This window comes from Athene cunicularia (genome assembly GCF_003259725.1).
Source record: "Athene cunicularia isolate RWA chromosome 4 unlocalized genomic scaffold, athCun1 chr4_part2, whole genome shotgun sequence".
In the NCBI taxonomy this organism is placed as follows: Eukaryota; Metazoa; Chordata; class Aves; order Strigiformes; family Strigidae; genus Athene; species Athene cunicularia.
This window is the reverse complement of record NW_020799099.1, coordinates 12,560,453-12,583,442: the sequence shown is the minus strand read 5'-3', so window position 1 is coordinate 12,583,442 and position 22,990 is coordinate 12,560,453. Positions and strand designations below refer to the sequence as shown.

Sequence of the window (22,990 nt, the reverse complement as noted above, 5' to 3'; positions counted from 1 at the left end):
TCCAAAAGGACACCTCAAGCAAGGGATTGACAATCCTCACTCCAAACATGCCTGGCCACCCATGCCTACCAAAGGTGGCTCCACGTTTCAGAAAGGGGAGTCTAGGTATTAAGGTGATGTTTTCGTCAGACCAAGAATTGGCTGTTTGCCTCTATGCTGTTTGGTTTTCATTGAAAGCTGGATGCTTATTGCAGTTGAATGATGAAGCTTTAATCTTCTCCCTAAAAGGTAAATCTGTTTTTGTTGTTGTTGTTGTTGTTGTTAAACAAAACTCTAAAAAAGATCCCTCCAGTGCAGGGTTGATTATCCCCTTCAACCCAGCTTGCAAAGTTATGTGCCCCAAGCATAGCTATGGATATAATACTATAATCGCTACTGCCTCTTCATCAAGCTATTTTCTCACATCTCTGCCTCGGCTCAGCATTAATATATGCCTTAGAAGTTTTGTAGCTCTCTCCCCTGCCCACTGAGGCACCGAGGACTTAAGACTGACGTGAGTATCCCATGCTGCAGTCTGCACAGAAGACACTGCTACATTGCCGGTTGCGTAAGAACTGTAGCTACCAAGCTACTTATCAACAAGCAGAAACCTTCACCATGCCCATAATCAACTATCTGACACAACAAAAGCCTGTTTTCAGGGGGAAAAAACATGACAAAAATAATCCCCATCCTGCTCCCCCACCAAACTAAATTACAGTCTTAAACCATTTTTGGCTTAATATAATTAATAATATCTATTTCCCCTCTGTTTTGCGATTCAGCTGTTTCCAAAGCTATAAGAAGCACCAACAGTGAATCCTGTGGTGCCAGAACAGCCTGGGGACAGAAATAATCGGCTTGAAAATAAACAGCATTTTTTTGCAATCAAAGTGCTAATAGGCATGGTAGGCTGGTGGAAAAAAGCTTGAGCAAGAAGGGCTGGATAAGAGGAAAAAAATAGCCTGTCCACTGATAAATCCAAAGCATACAGAAAGGCTGGGGAAGAATGACCATTTGGTGAAGAAAGTCAAATATTTTTCAGTAGGACACAATCATCCCATAGCAAATCCACCACTGGTTTGTTCTTGCATAGTTTCAGGCACACTGGTAAATGCCATGTTCATCACCTGCCTCCCCTTTTATCATGACAATATTTGCTGTGGCGTATCTCACCCTCTGCATGAATTTAATCCCGCCGTATCCCTGGACAACTTTTTGGAGTCTAATACAGCAAAAGAGTTTTTACTTTCTCTAAAATAAGTACTTAAAGCCTCGGCATACTTGCTTCACCTGCATGCATAGGTCTACCACACCCTGCCCAGCTCCACTGCTGCTGGCATGGAAAATAAAATAAAACAGGGAGGCAGCATCAAGAGCAAGAGCACAACCCAGCTGGCCAGTGGCTGTTATGCTATAAAGCCAGGTGATTCCCAGACTCCTGATAGGAAATGCTCCCTTGCCAAAACATATACCCGGCAAGAGGCACAGCTGTGATCAGTGCTTGGTCAGAAATGAAGTTTTCTCCCCAAGATGTTTTGGCCTGAGTGCCTGAGTGCAGGAAGGACTCAGGCAACTCAAACCAGACTCTTTTATAGGCCTTGAAAGCCACCAAATACCACCCGCCGCTGGTTCTACCCCCTGACAAGCCCCTGCTGAGCAGCACTGAGCAGCATCGCCCCATGCGAGCAGAGCTGCTCCACTGCTACATTTATCCTCCAGCACTGGGAATATCTTGTCTAACACTGACATCACCTGCCTCCTCCAAATCTTTTGACTTTTACCCAGACTGATGAGTTGGATGGAGGCAGCACCAGACCCCAAAACCCAAGGCATGGGAGCGCTTTGTGAAAAATCACATACTGAAAAATCAGTTCCAAGCATGTCCAGAGGTGCTTATTTTCACTGTCAACCTTTCTAGTCTATTTTGTGGCTTTCTATATCCCGAAGATGAATCCTAATTGCTCCCAAGGGATTTGAAGGGGGAAGCTGGAGGAGAGCGGCAAAATGTCAGCGGGCCATTGGCAGTGGTGGGACGGGAAGGGCGATGAGGCCAAGGACGGCGATGGCGCTTTGTGTATGCCCGGAGCAAGAAAATAAAGAGACAGCAAACAATGACCGAAGAGGCCTAACGGGGACTTGTTTTACTCTTTGACATGCTACCAGCAGTTTTTAATCTCAGAAGAACCAAAATTAAAAAAAAAAAAAAAAATCATTACAATGATTAAAAGGTACGACACATGAAATACTATACTCAAATCATCCGCGTGTCGTTGGCTAGTTTATACAGTAGGCACAAAACAGACCTAGAATCACCTGCAACAAATGTCGACCAGTGTTGTTCTCACCCTTAAACAAGTACCGCTAGCCTGATACTTCTAGTCAGCCATAGCTGCGTAACCTTTGTGCTTAAATTGCTTGGCTTAGGCCTCCTTTTTTTGGCATTGCTCACCCATGCCGTAAAGGAGTTGAGACTTGTACTGAAGACAGTAAAGGAGAGAAGAAGAACAACAACAACAAAAAAAGAAAGATTAATTGTACAGTACATACATACAGTATCTTCTAAATCGTGATCAGTTGTTTATTGGTTGGCAAACAAGCTTCACTTTTACAACAAATATTAGTAATGAGGTCATTCAACTGTTGAGACCGTACAAAATGGATCATAAATTAAAAAAAAAAACAAAAACAAACAGAAAAAAAGAAAAAAAGAGAAGAATTCATACGTGCTGCTAATTTACCTCCAGAAAGCCTATGTTACTTAAAAATCCTGTCAAATAAATAAATTTCCTGTTAGGAAAAATAATGAACAGAAGACTTTTTTTTGTTTTCTTTTTAAAAATCACTGCAAAGTACTTTTTAGCTCACTATGCGTCAATCAATTTTCTTCTTAACCACTGCAGTACAAGTGCCTAAACCGGGGACTAGATGGAGCTGTGGAGGCCCTTCACTCCTCCAGGGAAATGGCCATCTCCTGTAGAAGCCCCACTACAACTATAAAAAAAACCTCTCGGCTCCTGGACATGACCCTGCGGCCTGGCTGAGGGGCTGCTTGCCAAAAATGCTTCGCAGGATTATTGTCACGATCGGTTGTGCACTGTCAATGGGGAAGTTTGCCCTGCTCTAGTCTGCCAAAAGTTCTGCTGGCAATACGCTGGCTGAAGAAAGTTATACAGTGAGGAAATAAAAAGACTAGCTTGGCTGAAAAGAAATGGTGATGGTGTTACTAAAAATGGTCCTTAAAAAGTGATGCTTGGGGTTTTCTTGTCTAGCGAGATTTTTTTACTGGGATGAGGAGGGTACGGAGGGGAGGGGCAGTGGAAGAGGTAAAAAAAAAAAAAAAAAAAAAAAAAAAAAAAAAGGAGTTATGATAAACCTTGCTCCTACTGGTAGACAAACTTACAAGACCAGCACAACAGAAAAAAGTTCTTTTTTTTTTTTTTTTTTTCCACTACATTAACAGGGACGCAAGTTCTGGAGGAACAGAAAGCAGACTATATGTGCAATGCTAGTATCTGTACATTACATAGAAATTGTTCGCTTTTCTTTTTCTGCCATTAGTTTTTATCATCCGTTAATACAGCAAAATGTAAAATATGCCTTTAGCACAGAATTCTAGGACTCCCTTCCATCTCATTAAATTTGTTTTTATTTTGTTTGCTCCTGCAGCAAAGGGTGCTGCGGTGAAACCAAGTTGTGAGTGACCAAAACCCATGACGTGATCTGGATTGGTAAGAAAGAGTTTTGCTAGCTTGTTTTTGTGCAGCGCTCCCACCTAGATGCATCATCGCTACTAGTTTCAAATGCACATTTTTGGCCTTTTTTTTTTTTTTTCCCTCTTAAATCAGGTCCTCAGTATTAAGAGCAACACAGCATCAAGGATTGTTTAAACAAACACGGCATAACTTGAGAAGGCCACGAAGTGTGCCGTTATCTATCTCTTTCATTAACATAATGAAGTCTGTCTGGAGGAAAGGAGGATGGGGGGAGAAGAGTAAGGGGCAGCAGTTACTGTCCTCTCTGGGCCGGCCTAAAAATTCCAGTAAAAAAAGTCCGAGAGTTTCCTTTAGAACAGCATGAAGATTTAGGAGTACACACAATATTACCACTGTTTGGATTAACTCAGAACAGTAAACCGAGCGTTACGGAGGGGCTTTTTGATGTCTCTTTGCTTAATTTTTGCTGAATCTTCTATAGACTAGTGACCAAGTGAGCAGGTCCTTTTGCACTGCCATCTGGGGGAGTTCCCTCTTTGTTTGGCGGGACTATAAAACCGTCGCTGCTGCCTCGACCTAGCTGGTAGTAAGTGTGTAGCTGATGGACGTGGTTCCTGGAGCCAAGGTTGGGCATGCTTTTGTAGTAAACATCGTCGGCGTCGCCGCCACTGCTTTTGGCCGGTGGGGGATCGGTCTGGGTGCTGGCGGTGACACTTTCCGTCATGGGCATGCCAGCCAGTGCGGGCATACTGGTGTAGAGAGAATCCCTGTTAGGCGACTGAAGGTCGTCCGTGTGCTCATTGGTCAGCAAGGGGAAAAAGCTCTCACTGTTGTCTTGCGGGATGCGCCGCCGGCTGTAGAGGTGGGGCTGGTGGTTGTCTGCCGAGTACACCCGGGGGGGCAGCAGCGGGGCGTCCGACTCCTCGTGGATGAGCTCCAGGCCCAGACTCTCCTCGTGGGTGAAGGAGGTGGCATCATCCAGCACGATGGCATCGTCCTCACTCCCGCCACCTACGCTGTTGACGAGTTTGTTCATCAGGTTGCGGCTCTGCTCGCTGGAGCGCTCGTGGTTGTTCAGGTAGGAAGGGATGTAGTTGGAGGTGAGTTCCTTCAGGATCTTTTTCTCGAGGGCATTCTCGGTGTGGTTGTACCCACGGTCAAGGATTTGCACGCAGTTGCTGAGGTACTCGCCGCTGGCGATGCTGTAGCTGTTGCCGTGATTACCATTCAGTGGTAGAGTATCCGTGACACTTGTATCCCTGGCATTGTTCAGAAGCCCCTCTGAAAAACATTACACAAGAGAGGGTGACTTGTACAAACAGGACACTCACGCGGGACGTGCACACTCAAACCCCCTTCCTAGGCTGCCATGGCTGCTAGGGCTCAGCAGCGAGGAGAGCGTCGCAGCCAAAATAGGAGGGTGCAACTCCAGCTAACCTGCTCAAGGTCTTCCTACCAAAAAAATGGAAAATGCCGTCAAGTATGTCACTTGATGCAGCAATAGCTGGCAGGAATGAACAAGCTCTCATGGCCAGTACCTCTTAAGGCTCTTGCGCTTTATGTATTCTTGGGAGAGCTGAGAAAGAGGTGACCCTGGGCTGGTCCCAATTGTCCTGGCTCCAGGTGCTTTGGAGGAAGGGGGAAATTCCCCGCCAGCTGAGGGAAAAGTATTTGCAGCCCAGGTTAATCATCACCTGAACTGTATTTGGGAGTGTATTCTTCCTAGAGAAAAAAAGTAAATTTGCTCTCCCCTTTTGCTAGGCAGGCTGCCAGGGGAAAGGCATAAGGCCTGAATGGCAGGATTTGGAGATTAGCAAGGTGGAGACACAAAGTGCTTCCTGGCCCAGGCTTTTTTGGAACAAGGTTAAATTCCCTACCTCTCCCAGCACAAGGCCAGAATTATTTACTCCACACTGGCCAGGTGATTTTCTAATACAAAATCATGTTGGAGGTAGTTGCTGTGGGGTCTTGTGAAGCCTTTAAAAATAGCTCCCATTTCACTTGCAAGTTAAAGCAGAGGGTTCAGTGGAAGGTACAGCAAGTACCATCACCACCATGGTACAGTGGGCTCAGGAGAACCTACAACAAGTAATGGGGTCTTAGGGTACCTGACTAGCTACTGTATCTCCATAGGTCTCAACACTGCCAACCTAAGGCTGGAGCTTGGCTCTTTCCTAACATGCTATGGAAGATAGTGGGGAAGCGCTTTGAGAGCAATGCAGCACGAGTGGGCAAGGGAGAAGAAAATCAGGCCCAGCAGTTAAGCTGCTATGCTTTCTTTTTTGAGGATTACTGGCCTCCTTGGAAGGAGTGCAGGCATGGGGATGCATGAAATAACATATCGACCTTTCAGCTAAGGGCTTTGGGCATTGCCAAAAAATGGCAAGCAACTCCCAGCAAGCCGTGGTGGATTAGAGGAGCCGTTAGCTGACAATTTCAGATGAACAGTTGCTCACACCATGCTCGGTACATGGCATGTGTACCTTCTGAAAATACAGGATTCAGTCTATATCTGCGATGGAGTAGTTGCTGCATGTCAAAGGCTGGAAAGCGCTACTGCAGGCTTTCTTATTGTTTTTGAGTGAAATGCCAATGTGTCGGCCACCTTTTAAGGTTTCTGAAGCTTAGAGGGTGCTGCCGTATCCCGGGTTTCCTAACAAACAAGGGAGCTATGCCAAAAAAACAACTAGCCATCACAGACACAGAGCAAAGCCACTGATTTTCACGGTGGAAGCTCTCCAACCGAGTCATGATGCTTGGGAAATAATGAAAAGTGAGCATTTTGGGGGGAGGACTGTACGTAATGGGTGACGGGTACAACAGCATCTGTCTGATGGTCACACCAGGTAACGTATGCATTGAGGCGCTGAGTGCTGCACTTCTGCTACCAATGCATAGATCTGGGGTTTGGTGAGGAAATAAAATGGAGGCATCACAGGTGAGAACAGAGTGGAGTCTGCAATGAAACACACCGTATAAAAATGCCACGACCTCGCAAATAAAAATGTGAAGTTTAAAAAAAATCATATGCACAGTTATATGAGAAACTATGCTGGGTAAATGGTACCACAAAAATGAGAAATAAACAAAGAAAGCATCATCTAACCTCATCTATATATATATATGTACACATACATATATATATACATACATACACACGCATACACATATATATACATGTATATTCATATTCTTTTGATTTCAAAACTGTGAGATGAATTTCCTTTATTAACTACATCATCTATATGTGATGTAATAAAAGTGAACTAAAAAAAATTACATTTGATATGCAATGTTTAGCTTTACTCCCATACTTGTCTCTCTGTAGGGCTCTAAACGACAGCATGAAGAAAAGGAAAGAAAAAACAACAAGTAAGCTTACAGCGACAGTAGGAGAAACATGAATAAAAAGCAAATTGATGATATGCAGAAAAGAGAGTTAACAGAAATAATTTTCACTGCCCAGAATACATGAATTTGTTACATGGTTTATTTCAGGTTAAAAATATTGACATTTTAGACAGAAAAATTATTTTGCGCACAATATTCAATTGACTACATCTTTATTAAAAAAATGATCACATTTAAAACTTTTTCCAATGCCATTATAAAACGTTCAGCGTGCAACACAAATCAAGAAATAATGCCTGGAAATTTAAGAAAAGTCTAAAGCTGGTAATGGTCATGCTTGAAAAGACAGGCACTGTCATTGTCACTTCCAAAGTCTTAAACTGAATGGCTTTACTTACTGTTAGTTATAATAACCCCTGGCAGTTGAAACTGAAATCCATTTCCTTGTTAAAAATGTTTTGCCGTCCATCCTTTGTAACAGTGCTTTGTAAGAGTATGACTTTGCTCATCACAGGGCTGCTGGCATTTTACAAACTTTGGTAAGTCTGCTCTTTTTTTAACTGAACACATGGCAAACTATATGGACATTGCAAAAAAAATGTAAGACGAACAGTAGTTCAAATAACGGCATCGCTAAATGAAGTTATTGAGAAGAAAGGGTTAAAACAAGAAGAAACAGATGAGACAAAGTACTTCCCACTTTTCAATAGTCTGTGGCATGCTGGGGTTTAACCAGAGCTCGTTAATGGGATTGCCGCCTTCTCTTAACATTAGCTCTCACGAAAGCAGTTAGGCCATTTTGAGAAACTCCTGTGTTGGAGAGACTGAGCCAATGTATGTCCATCAGCTGCCAACGGTGATGAGCGCTCGGCACGTGCTGCGGGGTGCCAGACCCCTCACCTACCATCTCCTCCTTCCTCTATGCTCTGTGTCCCATCAATGAATTGCTTTCGCCACTGGGAAATAGGACTTTGGCCTTTTAGGGTCTGATTTCCCACCTTTTTCCAAGGTTTTTTTTAGGGCTCCCAGCCCCTGGTGAGTCTCTACCGCAGATGCTGTGACTTCAGCTTGAGCAGAGAGGGTATTTTAAAACACGTAACTGGAGAGGGAAAAAGGAAGGGATGGACCAGATCAGGCCCCAGGTTTCTTACAGAGTTCTGACTCTGTCAGTGTCTAGCACCAGAACTGGTAGATGAAGATACAAAAAAAATCATAGCCTTAGTGATGTGGAATGGGTTAGATGGATGACATTAGCCAGCGATGACCTCACCACACACCGATCCCAGCCAAGGCACACCCAGAGATGGTGACATCGTCTACTTTTACAATGCACTATCATCACTTTAGTGTGCTTGCTGGTACAACATCCTTAAATCCCAAAGAACTGCTGAGGCTATTAGGCCTGGTTGGTTTTGCTAACCTCTGTTTCTACTGCAGGATCTCCTAATATTCAGTTTGTAATTGTCCAGGGACAGTAACCAGTTTGAAAAGCAATAGCTATATCAGTTCTATGGTTATTAATTGACTTCCAGTCTCCTGAAAAGAATGGGTTGGGTTCTGCTGAAGTCAACGGCAAAGCTCCAGGGGCCTAAATGGGATCAGTACTGGTCCCGGTCTCCTTCATCTCCCACGGATGAAGCCTGGGAAGGTTTCTTCATTAGCCATCTGACTGTGCTGCACTGAATAGCATGTGCAAATCAATTGCACTATTTTTTGTGGAATAAAATGCTATTAGCTCAGGTAACTGTATCAGAATCTAGTCTTAAAATTTAGAAGAATACAAGATTATTAAAATGCACATAAAACCTTTTTGACACATTTCCGCCCAAATCACTTGGGTTCAGTTGAGGCACCCACACCTGAACGTTAGGACTTTTCCTTAGTTAAATGCTGATCCAGCATTACTTGATGCCACTTGAATTAAAAGCCCCCCAGACCTCAATGTTATCATGCAAGAAACTATACAGAACATCAAAGCTCATTTCGACATTTTCAGTACACTAAAATTCTTAAAACTGAGAGCGTTTCATGTTTAACAGTAACCCTTTTTAAAAAAGCATTTGTGGAAGCAAATGTATTGCACAGAGTTAGCATAGTCTAGGAAATTAATGAACAGGAAAAAGGTCAGACACGTGTGCTTTCCTTGTGCTCTGAATAAAAATACCCTAGTGATACAGTGCAATATCTATTTCTATTGTAAACAATATGCTGCCATATTATACGTAACTATGGCATATATATGCCATGGCATACATAATGTGCATATATATATATATATGCCTTACATAACCCCCAAAGGGGGTTTTCCTGCTTGCATTATAACCATCATTATTTTCCTTCCCTTAGAGTTCCTCTACTGGAAAGTGATGCCTTCAGTGAGAGTGGAGAGCTGACAGTGCTGACATACTTGCTCCTGAATGCAGTGTTACGCTGTAGCGATTCAGCCACCTTGCAAGCAAGACAAAAAAAAAAAAAAATCTCATGGAAGTGGCCGAGCAGGATGGAGCCACCAAGAGACAGGAGCTGGCAGAGCTCCACACTCTCCAGCTCTTTCTCAGGACCTGCTTAAACGCATCTGCCTCTCCCTCATGGAAGCATCAGGACACCAGTTTACAAACATGGTCACTTCCCACAGCCGAAGCAGAGACAAACACATAGGTGATGAGACTGATTTCTACAGCAGAAACCTCCATTAGGTACAACTGACTCTACCTGTTTATTTTGCATTGCCTAAAGGAGGATATGCAAAAGCTTCTAGTTTCCCTACACCTTTTCCTACTCTTTTTGTTGCTTTCTAATAGCACTTATAAAATGTCTTATTGCAAAATAATGTCTTATGGCAAAACATTTCTTACAATATATAAGCTCTGCTTTTTGGAGTTGACCTACACTCCTTGCTTCAGCTGTCATTCTTCTTAGAGATGAAGGGTAGTTTTGCTTTATTTTGCATTTTTTTTCCTGCACAAGCCAGTGCGCCGCTGACCACATTTCTCTACGCCATTTCTAACAAGAGCAGCTTTGGTGGCAAAGGCCATTTTAGCTTCACTTACCTTCAAAGGTGTTCCTGTTTCTGAAATGAATGGTTTAACAAGGAAATGCACTGACAACAAAGAGAGGAATGGATACATCTGACAAAATACACACACAAGACCAAAACAATACAAAAGCAAGGAGATTGGAAAAAAAAAAAAGTCAAAATCAAAACCACTGTGAATGCTTTGAGTAGAACTGACAAGGGTCTCTCAAAGTGAATTTGATTGCTCATGGAAAAAAAGCCTTCAGAAAATGGAAAGATGCACTGAAATGAAAGGAAGGGGAGGGGATCTTTTTTTTTGTGCCCAGTTCCAAAAAAACAAAGTGTGTGTGCGTGGGGAGAGAAAAAAAAAAAAGGGAAGAAAAAAAAGAAAGAAATGGGCCAAAATAAGCCATAGAAAATGGAATTCTCACTAGAAAAATTAGAGAGAAACTCCAGCACACCTTGTGCGTTGTACATGCTGACAGAAGGGTTGTTATAGACCGCCGATTCCCCGAGCAATGTATTATAAGGGTTGTTAGTGCCATGAGGACGAAGCAGAGCATTGGTTATAAGATGATTAGCCATGGCTCCTGGAGCAGCCCGATAGAAAGACAGAGAAAAAAAAAACAACAAAAAAGGTCAATCAGGCAAATGTGGTATTAAAAAAAAGGGAAAAAGAACATTCAGAATGACAACAGTTGAAATAGTCCTGATTACAAGCAGCCAGCTAATTAGACTCAGAAAACTGTATGCCACTAAAGCAGAACAGATGTTACTGACGATGCACAAATCCAAACCAATGCAAAAGAAAATGTATCAGAAAGCAGATAAGCTACATTTATGGTGGTTCCCCAGTTGCTCAGAGTGTAAGCAAGGCTATGCCCACATGCTTGCTACAAAGAAAGAAAGAAAGATGGCAACCTACACAATGTGGGGGGAAAAACTCTCTGGAAAGTGCCAAATGAATAAAAAAAATATATAATGACTAACAGAAAACAGCACATTCAACTCCCACTATGGGCTAGGATCTCTTTCACCGTTCCTTCGCAATACATCTAAAATTGAAAAAGCAGAATTAAAAATAAAGGATGGAGAACACAGCCTCTCCGAAGGGTCTTGGCTTTATCAGAGAGCAGCTGTTTCCTATGTCTAAGAGGGTGAGTTTGACTTCAGCTACTGCTCTGGTACCACTGTCAAGCACATCCACAGCCACCCGAATTCATCCCTGAAGGCGAGAGCATTGCAGCTCTATCAGGTGTTCCTAATATTAGTGAGAGTGGCCCTGGAGACGCATGTTTCAAGGTTCTCCATTTTCCCTGACAACACCTTGTTTCTCCACTCCCAGACCTCTCTGCTGTCATTTCGAAGCACTCAGCCAGCAGTAGTCCTCCTGTTTTGGTTCATCCCTTGGAGTTGCAGCCTCTGTGCTTCTTTTCAGGATCATCACATCTTAGCAGATGGCTGCCAAGATCTACCCTGATTCCTGCTGTAGGCATCAACCCATGAAGCAAAGCCTTCCCCTCACCTTTTAGCTGACCTACAGGACCAAAACACCCATTAAGCCCTTGCTCCAAATCTCCTCTGGAATCCAAAGAGAAGACCAACTCAAAATTTGGCCCCCAGGGCCTCTCCCACTGTCATCAGTAGAGACCTAGAGCAGGAATGCTTCAAGGACACACCGAGGTTTTTACTTCCAGGGCTAAACTGTTAAGACAAAACCTTTCCACCGGGAAAGGAAGTCTTTGGTGAAGCAGCTAGAGCTAGCCAGGACAGGGTTGTCAGAGGGCTCAGGTTACCTGGGTGTCACCAACATCTGATAGCCCCAACCCAAACAAGCAACCAAAAGCCAATCCCCAAACCCAGCAATCCTGGCAGGGATGCCTTTGTCAACGGCTGGGGTATGTAAACCCCACTTGGCTCCTTCAGGAGTGAAGGTGGCCTGCCCTGTGGCATGGAGGAGGCAGTCTTTGTGAGTCATGGCAACTCATTACCTGATTTTCCTTTTTTTTTTTTTTTTTTTTTTTTTTTTTTTTTTTTTTTAATGTAGTTGCTGAGGATACATAAGCCCCAAGGGCTTCTGGCTGGTACAAATCGCCTTAGCGGTGACCTCTCTGAAAGTTCACACCTACTAATTATTTTTAAAAAAGCAAAAACTGGTCAAGCCTAAGGCTAGGTGGAGGCCTCCAGAGCTGCCTCCTGCGGTGCTTGTGTGCTGGCCTGTCTCCATTTCCCAGGACAGCGTTTTGCCATGTCTGTGCAGGTAGAGGAGAATCAGACCGCTCTCCTGCCTCTCCCTCATCCTCCCCCAGCCCTTCCCAGCCCCAGGCATATGGTGTTAGCAGGTCACTTAATCGGTCTTTTGAGCACAGGACAAAGTAGAAGGCAGCGCTGTATGGGGGCTGCATGCCAGGGAGGCTCCTTGACACATGCAGCTGAAAAAAAAAGACTTGTTTTCTCTCACCTGATATTTTTGGCTATGCTGATGGAAAGCAAGATGAACTGCTGTGTTTGGAAATAAGGAAACAAAGCTGTCTCCTGTAAGAAAACATTATATGAACGCTTAACTAAGCAACCTTGCATGTAACTAATAGGTAAATGAGTCAATTCTTTCTTTCTGGTAATGTATTTTCCATCAATCTCGTGTACACCTGTGATGAGGGGTTGCAGGAAACACTTCTCTTGCACTAGTTTTAAACCAGCATGAGTACTAACTCCATTAAAACTGTTTCTGCTTTCATCCCACTTCTAATCAAGCTTGGCTATAAAAGATTCAAAAATGGACTCACTTTTACACAGGTAATGGGAATGTCCTGTGTTAATGCCAGCCATAAATCCCAAAGTGATATAATCCTTCTGTTTGAGATTTAAGCCAATCTCCAACTCAGTCCTTATGAGATTTGATATGGAGAAGAATATACTCGCCACGTGGTTTTGAATGCTTTAGCTTGAGGCATCTTTAAATGGAAACTGCCAGAAAGAGCGTCTCACTTGATATATCCCTGGTCTGATGGGAACAAGCTGATCCCGTCATGGCTGCACAGGTCAAGCCGTTTTGCACAGGGGATGCTCTTGCCAGGTGACAAGAGAGAAGAAGGGACCAACCTGTGTCAGTACTTAATACTTTGCTTGCCTACATTTCTAGCAACTTTTAATGCAGATACGCGATTCTGCCTATAAACTTGGCAGAAAGTTGAAAATACAGCCATTTAAATGTACTTTAAAAAGTCATTTTTGCTCTCTTGGGTGTGTAAAAGAGGAAGCTTGGTAAAACAAAACAGCCACCCTTTCCTGTATGCAGCTACTAAGCAAAAGATGCAGTCATCTTCTGCCTTCCTTTCCCTTTATTGCTGAGGGTATTAGGGTTTTTTTTAATTTACTGATCAAAATGCCACTTTTGATGGCAGTATACTGAGTAACTCACCTGATGCAAATCCAAATCAAACCCACTGCTAGCACATTCAGGTACCTTTCAATACTTTCAGAAACCCAGCTGGACCCTCAGCACTCTGTGGTTGGTTCTCATCACGGTGGGCTGGCCACGTCAAACTTCACACTCTTTGTGGGTCATATAAATGTAACCTTTGGCATCATAAAACCAAAATGATATGTACCTTGTATTCATTAAATTGGGCTCCTGTTTCTCCCTAACTGCTCTAGAGCTACAACATTCCCAGCCTCAAAGGATGCTGAGAGAGAAGGACTGCATCCAAGCTCCAAAGAGCCTACAGTTAAAGCTTTAGATAAAACAATAATACACCAAACAAATCCCCATTATTGAGTTTCTCTTTCCCGTGAGGGAGAAATAAAAAAGTAACACCAGCCATACATTTAAGTATCATCGTGCCTTTTTCATAACACTTTATCATTGCTATAGCAACCAACAGAGCTATTAGGAAGAATGGTTTAGGTCTGCAAGATGAGGCATGAGCAGAAAGAGTAGGTAGACTACCAAACTATGACCCTGCTTGCATGAAAATGGCCTTGGTAATAAACGGCCAACAAAAACCTAGTAAAGCAAGCACAGGATCAAAACGGCATGCTTTCCCAAAATGCCATGAGAGAAAGCAGAGGCTTATTCTGCAGCCCCATATGCGGGTGCACAGCAAAGGCCAGGCGCCGGGACTGCAATTGCAAAGGTCAATGGGTGTCCGGGGACCAAAAAATCAGAAAGAGCAGGGCTGCGGGTGCCTGTTGACTGCCCTGAATCTCTTCCCCGGCAGAGTGCTCTCGGGATGTGACCCTCATCAGCTGTCTGGCTTGGTGTTGGCGATGTGCCTAATATCCTCAGCAAGCAGCAGTTGTTAATCGTTTATTTTTATTTATTCACTTACGGCTGGATCCTCAGCTCTCAGCATCTGTGTTGCAACACTGATTTCTCCCAGAAAATCTCAGAGCCCTGTGTCATTCTTGCTTCCCTATGTTTCAGCAATATCATTCCTTACACAAATCCCTCCTTTGCCATCTCCTGAAGCACCTGAGCCCAGCACACAGCCACCACTGTTTATTTACTTTAGTTAGGGTGATTGCCTTCAACTCAGCTGCACTGAAACACCTTCAGTTCTGCTAGTCAAAGACACCTTATTGAAAGCAAATGTTTCCAAAACCCTGTCATACTCTGTACATGTGGGAGCATGAATTTGGAGCTGGAAAAAAGATAGGGCTTCAAACTCAGGTTCACCTGGGCATCTCCTCGTTCAGTGTGATGAGATCATTGCACCCAGCAAACATATTTAACAACAGAACACACACCTCTACAAAAATATTCCCTACAACCATACTGGTATATTCACCGTCCCAAGCCTCCCTGTTTCCACTGATATTCTACTGAAGATTAAAGTTCAGTGCGAAACACATCTATCAGGTCAACTCTGACAGCCAAAATGATATTCAGATTCAGGTTTCTGGTAATGCCAGTGCTCAGTTCAAGGTTTCCTGATCCTGGATTTCCTCAAGTGAAGGATTTACAGACTGTGATCACAAGGAGAAAGGAACAATGCTCTTACAGAAGGCAAGTGTTAGCAGGGTAATACACAGATGTGTCCCTCTCACATTATCAGGGATCCTCCTGATCCAAGTACCAAAGATTCAGCCTTTCTTACTGGGTTTAAAAGACTATGAGAAGGCACGGCTTGTGCTCAGTAGATCTGAAAGGTTGCACTTTTGACTTGCAAACTGAGAAAATCTGATAGGGAAACCAATCAGGACAAAGAAAATGAAAATCTCACAATATTTACCATCACTATAACCACACACAGAGGATTCAGATAGCTACAGTTAGCTGCTTTGCATGTCTATGAATGTAGATATTTTAATGACAGTATGCAACAAAATGGCACCTTTTTCTTCCTTTTCAAGACAGAAATTGATGTCCTTGATGCAGGACAAGACCAAGCGTACAAATAATTTTTTGGAAGAGTATGGTGTTACGACTGTAAGGGAAAACTGCACTTTATTAAATACAAGTATGACTTACCCACTCACTGAAAGCAAAGGATGAAAATGATGACGACAAGCACATATTGCCAGACTCTAGATTACATCATTCAGGAACAAAATTCAAATAATTTCTTGTGGACAGCTGGCTGACAAAGCCACACAAAGGCATTTAGGTTAACATGAATCATCTGCATGGTCTGCCCAACAGGAGGTGAAATGGATCCAACCACTCCTCCAGACTTCTGAAAAATAGTGTCAGGCAGTGTGGCTCTACTGAGCTGAAATGGCCTGAGCAGAACTGCTTTAGCTGGGATCATCTGTCCACATACATAACAACACCCTCATGTACTTTCTTTGGCTTCAAAAAAGCTTTATCTTTGCATGCCAAAGTCAGCTTTATCCTTGCGACGTGCATTTTAGCAGGGCGGAAATTCACTGAGGAATGGGGAGGTTTCCCCCACTGCCCAGCAGACATGCCAGAAGTGCAGTTTTGCTGACAAAGGAGACCAAACAGTTAACAAATTTAATCAGGGTGAACTAATGAATCAGCTGAATGCTTCAAAAATATCCATACGAAAGTCAGTATTTTCCAAATGTTTTCACTTTTTGTTCTAAAAGAGTGGTTTGTATGAAAGCTGACTTTGACTCTTTTGTATGATGTAATTTTTTCATTAGAGTAGAAAAAAAAATAAATAGCTTAGAAAAATCACATCTGAGTCATAACAAAATGTTTCATTGCCTCTGACCCAGCGCTCCCAAAATGTAGTTTTTCTTTGGCTTCTTTGGGTTTGTTTTTAGAAGAAAGAAACAATAACAAAAGTATGTACTGCTGTGGTTTTGGCCAACCTTAATATTTCTGTTTTCCCCCCATTTTGCCAACCATGCAGCTCCCTTCCTGCAGGGCTAGGGCATGGTGCTGTACTCCTGCTTGCTCTGCCACCTGAAGCACCTAACTTATCTTGCTGTTAACAGCCACCATAAATCAAGTTCCTCAACGTCTCACACTTAATATACTTAACTTCAGACCACCCCAAAGAGATAAGTGACAGGCAGAGAGAACATGGACCTGAAGGTACTGCACAGTTTAGCCTGGACACCCACGATGGTTAGAGATGAAACCTCTCATAAGTGTCCATTAATAAAACCCCACAGCATATATGGCCTTACCCTAACCATAGTAAATAACTCATCTCCTTAACTCAAATGTTACAGAAATAGCCTCGTTGCCTGGCTTCAGTTTGTAAATTCTGACTGGTTCTGTACAGCATTTAGCATTAACTTACTTATTCCACTTTACTCTTGAGGAAAGAAAATACATTCAAAGTAGGTTAGCAGATGTCAAAGCTCTAGTCTTCTTTAGGACTTTCCTTACCAGCATTCAGCGGTGTCCTCTTCTGTGTTACAGGCAGAGGTTTCAAGTATTTAAAGAACACTGGTCTTCTGCATGTTCACTTGCAATTTATTCCAACCATGAATGCAATTATGAAAAGTGAAATCACACGTATTTGCTGGAGGACAACAGGTATTTTCAGCATTTTTCCTGGTTTCTTCCAACAAATGCTCTGACGTTTAGATTTATTGAGCTGTGTTCTTATAATAGCCAACAGGATTCAGTTAATAAACTTCAATAAACCTCCCTATTAAATTTCTCTCAAATAGGTTTGTTGTCACTTGCAGCATCTAATCTATTCATTGAGAAGCTATTAATACTGACTGCAGCGAAATAGAGTTTCAGCAAATGAGGTTGTTAAGCTCTGGGCCATCTTCTGCCAAATGAAACATCCTGTGCTTTTATGCAGAGACAGGGGAGGGAAAGTATTTCTTTGCCCCTTTTTTCCTTCTTTTCTTCTGCAGTGATTTCAGATAACAAACCTCTGCTGGATTATAATCTGCAGACCATGTTCAAAACACACAGCTAGTCTACATCAATTTATACATATTTACCCACTCACTGATTCCTTCTCAACTGCCTGGAGGAGAAATGCTGTCCCAGGATGGGACATTTCTTTTCACCACCACTAACGCTTCCAAGGGCTTATATGTCACTGTACCTCAACTATACAAACATGCATTATCTTCAATCCTTTTTGCTTATGCTTATTTCACACTAGACCTGAGCTCTTACCCAAGAGGTGCAGAGAGACATGCCTATGGTGGAAATTGGACCATACTTACAGGAATCTATATAAGCAACCATGCTTTCTTTCTTCCTCCTTCACAGTCATCATATTAAGTTTGCTCTGCAGCAATACTCTGCCGGATCTAATACTCCCCAAAGCCTGCTCTGATTTCAGAAATTGCCTTGCCCTTACTTTTCCTCTTTAAATCTGATCCACCTAATGACTGAACTTCCAATTATATGGCTGTCAATCCTAAAATCAAAGCCAGTTTATAATATCTCCCAAAGGAAGAATGTCACGTCACTCACTGAAATCACTGCAACAAATCTCGGCTAACTCAGTCCAAGGGAACAGAGAGGCAAAATAAACCAAAAGACAATCGACAGTGGGATTCATTTTGCACGTAGGCAGAAATAGGAGTTAAATTCCCTAAGTTTTGATCCTCGATGAAGAAAATCATAATTTTCCTGGCATGAAATATATGGCTGATTGGAAAAAAAAAAAAAGGGAAAAAAGAAAAAAACAGCAGAGTCTATTTGCTAGTCCAAAAGGATGCCGAGTTTCCCTTACAAACAGAAAATACTCCTCTGCTGTCATCTACCTGGAATTTCTCTTTACTTCATATGTGATTATCAGGATGGGTCATTTTGAGGCCAGATGTTGACATTTAGCCAAACCAACAGTTGCTTAACAGAGTTGCAGAGATTTATGGCTTGCAAACAGCTATCCCTCCCAGCTGATTATGGCTTGCAAACAGCTATCCCTCCCAAGCAACTGCATATGGACTACTCCCTCCAAATACACCCTCCATCTGGGTGATCGGCCCCAGGCAGGAGTATTCATGGTGTCAGGGGAAATTTCTTCTGCAGGTTCTCCATGGTGTTGTGAGCACCATGGTGCTGGGATAGCAAACACTCTTGAACACCTTCTGCTCCCTAGTGAAGAGCAGAAGCTGAAGGACTCAAGAAACTGTGTCTGGACAAGATGCTACAAAACAGCCCGCAGGCTCACTCTGGATTAGCAGAGATACTGCCAGGGACTCTCACCTTGCTTTCTTCATCCTTGATTTCCATCAAACAGTCAGGGGACACTTACGCACCTCTGAAAACCAGTGGCAGGAGGAGAGAGGCATTGCTGTTACCATTTGTGGCTAAACTACAGGCCTCCAGGCTCCAAGACTGATGAATCCCTTGAAACAAAGACTGAATTTTCCAGGACTGAGGGCTTCGCTAGCCAGTGGGAAGGCAGATGCTTTAAGGGCAAGGATGGCTGCATCCTTCAGGTTCATGCAGCACCTTGCCTCTGCTGACTCAGAAATGGTAAGCAAGGACAGTGTTAAGCACCAACACCTCTCAGCACTCTGCAAAAAGGATAGGTTTTGGAGATAAGTGCCTTGTCTTAGACAAGCAAGGATGATGAAGAAATGAGATTTGCGTATCAGCAGATGATATTCAGTCTCTGAATGGTCATGGCGGCTGCTGCCCTGCCATAGTTTAACTCCAGCTGGCAACTAAGCACCACGCAGCCCCTCACTCACTCACTCCTCCCCACGCCCAGTGGGATGGGGAGGACAATTAGAAAAAAAAACTAAAACTCTTGTGTTAAGAACAGTTTAATAACTAAAATAAAGTAAAATATAATAATAATAATTGTAATGAAAAGGAATATAATAAAAATAAAGAGAAATAAAACTCATGAAAAGAAGCGATTCACAATGCAACTGCTCATCACCTGCTGAATGATGCCCACCCCTCCTCGCCAACTCCCCCCAGTTTATATACTGAGCATGATGTTCTGTAATATGGAATATCCCTTTTGCTAGTTCGGGTCAGCTCTCCTGGCCATGTTCCCTCCAAGCTTCTTGTGCACCTGCTCACTGGCAGAGCATGGAAAACTGAAATATCCTTAATTTAGGATAAGTGCTACTTAGCAACAACTAAAACATCAGTGTGTTATCAACATTATTCTCAAAGTAAATCCAAAACACAGCACTGTATCAGGTACTAAGAAGGAAATTAACTCTATCCCAGCCCAACCTAGGACATGCCCCTACCAGGGCCATCCTGGGCTCAACTTTGAGAAGTCTTCTGCGTTTACCTTCAGAAAACCCTGAGCATCACGGAAAAAAGAGCATAAAGCATTTAAATAATCTCCAGTGGGATTCAGATTTAAATAGACACATCTCTTGGTTCATACCATATCCCCAGTCATACAGTAATGGCACTCAGAAGAGCAAACTGTCTGCAGTAGTGTCCTGGTTTCAGACGGGATAGGACTAATTTCATCTGAGGTTAAACTACAAGGAGACAAACACTGTTCTCTAGTCCAATTATTTCTGAACTGTTTAGTGCTCAGAAAAAAAAAAAAAGAATGCAAAATATTTTTATACCCAGGAATATTCTGGTGACTTCCCTCATGCATCTGCAGATGCATTCACGAAGAAGGAAAGCAAATGCAGGCACCTTAGACATGCTGGGAGTCTGCTGCACTGAAACTGTACCCCAGTACCACAACAGGAACAGAATAAAAGAAAAAAATAAGTGATCTGGAAAACTTGAAAACATGTGTAAAATTTGCAGTGGTCATCACTAACTCTGCCTGCCAACTTGTGTGTTTGTACAGACACAACCTGCTAATTTAAAATTTAAACATCTCCACACCTTAAAACAATCTCTCTGAAAGACATGATACGAAACTGACTGACTTGACAGGACAAACTGGGGCACAGTTTGCTGCCAACTGTAAAAAGAAAATAAATGGATAGAAGACAGAAAAAAGTATTTATTCTCTAACATATTCAAGTCACAAGAAGAGCCACAGGTGTTACTCAGAGCAGGTAAGAAGGGTTTAGAGAGACTGTGATAGATCAGCTGATGGCGCCTTCTGAATATCTTATCAAGATGAGTAGAGGCAGTGCCACCTCTCCCAGAGCCTGGCGGCTTGCTATTTGTTTTATATGCAACATAAATTCAGCAGAAATCTGACTGTCACACCAGTCACATCAATCCATCAAGGAGTGAATGAGCATCTTGAGAAAGACTGACGTATGACAACAGTTGTGCTTTCATGGTCCAAATTTCCACCTGCTCTCCGCTTTACCTAGGCACTGGCAGCAAAGGGTCAGCATTGCAAATGGGCTACAATGAGAAGCAATCGCTCTTTGATATGTACTGAGGATGGGGTTTGAGATCCCTAGGGGAATCTTGACTTGATTTTCCTTTTTTCTAATTTGCTCTTTCCTTTTCTTTCTTTTTCTCTCCTCCTCCGCTTGTCTCTTAATCACAGCAAACTCCACCCTGTTTTCACTGCTGTATCGCCAAGTTATGTCCAGATCATGACACCCACCACCCCTGCAGACAGCTAAACCAAAACACTTTCATCTCACAGCACTGAGACGCATCTGGCAGCCCCCAGTTTTGAGCAGAAAGGGAAGATTTGGGGAGAGCGACCCAAACCTGACTCACTGCAGTGCCCCAGCACTAACCCACAGTTCCCGTCTTCTGGAGTGACAGTCTCCTACCAAAGGAAGGATTTCACCTTCTACTGTGTTTTCTAAATATTAATAGCTGCTTCCTAAAAATGCAGGATAATACGGCCACCTGAAGATAATTTAAAACTTCACCTACCCTCCCTGCAACACACAGAGTCATCCCTGCTGAGTTAACAGCATAGATACGATTTCAGCCTGGAAATCACAGCTTAATTATATTTTTGGGTGGGTGGGAGGAATTTGATGGGAGATTTCATTTAGGAAACAATCAGGTCTCGGTTGGGTTAGAAATCAGGATATTAATGTTCTTCATTTTAATTTTCCTCTCTGACTCAGATTCCCACTGTTTGAATTTGAGCTCAATTTGTTCTGTTCATTATGAAGAAATCCACATGAATTTGACATTAAACTGATTATCTCTGAAAACAGTAGCAATAATTTCCCTTTTTCCTGTGTACGTTTCAGATTAAGTCTTTGTGGTTGATATAAAAACGCAGGGGAGAAATAATGAAGCAAAGGGAAATCAAGTATTTATTCTGGAGCTCTACTTAGAAGCTGAGACATGCAATGACATTTATGCATTTGGGAAGGAAAAGCAAGGGGTAGGGACAAACAATACCCTCATTTCCATTTCCCATTTCAGCCCATTTGCATGGGAACAAACAGGGAGTGAATACGGCTTTCCTAACCAGGAAGAGTAGCTGGTGTGCCAGTACCGGGAGTCTTAAGGTTTTGTGATGACTGGTGGGATTTGCTGGCAAGGGTCTGCTCCCCCATGAACAGACCTGATGAGACACACCAGGGACCCACACCCCCTGCTCAGCCCTGGGCACCTAGCCCTTGCCACATATCTGTCTCCTGATTGGACCATGGACCTGGGTTGTAGTTGAGTTTCCATCCCTGTCTTCACCAACATCTCCTGCTGCTTTGGGTTGGACCCTGGACCTGGTTTATCCCCTCACCTTGTCTAGAGCTGTGGATGGACCCTGCTCCCAGCACCCAGCTCTGCCTGCTGGCTTAAGTCCCTGTGGGACCACACCCCAGCAGTGAGGGCATGGCTTGTGCTTGAGTCCCGCTCAGCTCCCAGCTCTTCTCCCTCATGAAACAACTCTGCTCTTACAGCTCCCTGATGTTTCTTGTCCTTTGGATGAGTGGAGCAGCAATGTAGGCCACCAAGAAACCCCTCCAGGAGACCTCCATGGATGAGGTTGGTGGGGACAGTGTGTAGTGCTTTGGGGGTGAGCGGGCATAAAGCATATCCACATATATTCAAAAGGCAAGAGATGCACATACCCCTGTTTGTTTAGCAAGACTGTTATTGGAATAAACTATTAAACTTGCTGTCTAGTTTGTAAGCCAAGACACAGAGTATTACAGCAGGAGTAGAAGACTTGACCCAACACAACAGATTACTGAAGCAGTGCCTATTTTCAAAGAAATCTGGTGGCTTTACCCCTAGCCCATTTATTTCCCCAAAAAGGGAAAAGCCATTAAGATACAGTAAGCATTTGCCATGGATGAAGATATGGTTCCCCTTATCTGCTAACTTGAACGGATATACATAGCTCCATCACTGCATTTTCCTGTAACAAAACACTGCCTCAATCCAGTGATAAACTCTTTGTCTCTGCTGCTCTTGAGCCTCATCAGAACAAGGACCACTCTCTTCTTTAATAGATGTTACATTTTAAGTTACATTTTTCCTCTGGGGCAAAAAAAATATTCCCTACAACCATACTGGTATATTCACCGTCCCAAGCCTCCCTGTTTCCACTGATATTCTACTGAAGATTAAAGTTCAGTGCGAAACACATCTATCAGGTCAACTCTGACAGCCAAAATGATATTCAGATTCAGGTTTCTGGTAATGCCAGTGCTCAGT

At 43.1% G+C, this 22,990-nt stretch overlaps 1 protein-coding gene across 24 annotated transcripts in view; it reads right to left on the bottom strand.

The window, feature by feature from the left end:
• The window catches only part of ADGRL3 (adhesion G protein-coupled receptor L3), a 528,954-nt gene that overhangs the window by 5,510 nt on the left and 500,454 nt on the right, over positions 1 to 22,990 (bottom strand). For 13 of the 24 annotated variants that reach the window (XM_026847556.1, XM_026847568.1, XM_026847563.1 and 10 more), the window contains 3 exons: positions 10,524 to 10,652; positions 7,010 to 7,027; positions 2,536 to 4,976 (listed from right to left, as the gene is read on the bottom strand). The exons of 1 other annotated variant lie outside the window; for it this stretch is intronic. In XM_026847556.1, coding sequence (XP_026703357.1) covers positions 4,171 to 4,976; positions 7,010 to 7,027; positions 10,524 to 10,652 — 953 coding nt within the window. In that variant the 3' untranslated portion in view covers positions 2,536 to 4,170. Of the gene's footprint in view, positions 1 to 2,535; positions 4,977 to 6,975; positions 7,028 to 10,523; positions 10,653 to 12,157; positions 12,598 to 22,990 lie in introns of those variants that run through there. 10 more of the 24 variants (XM_026847575.1, XM_026847576.1, XM_026847565.1 and 7 more) reach the window with 6 other exon arrangements.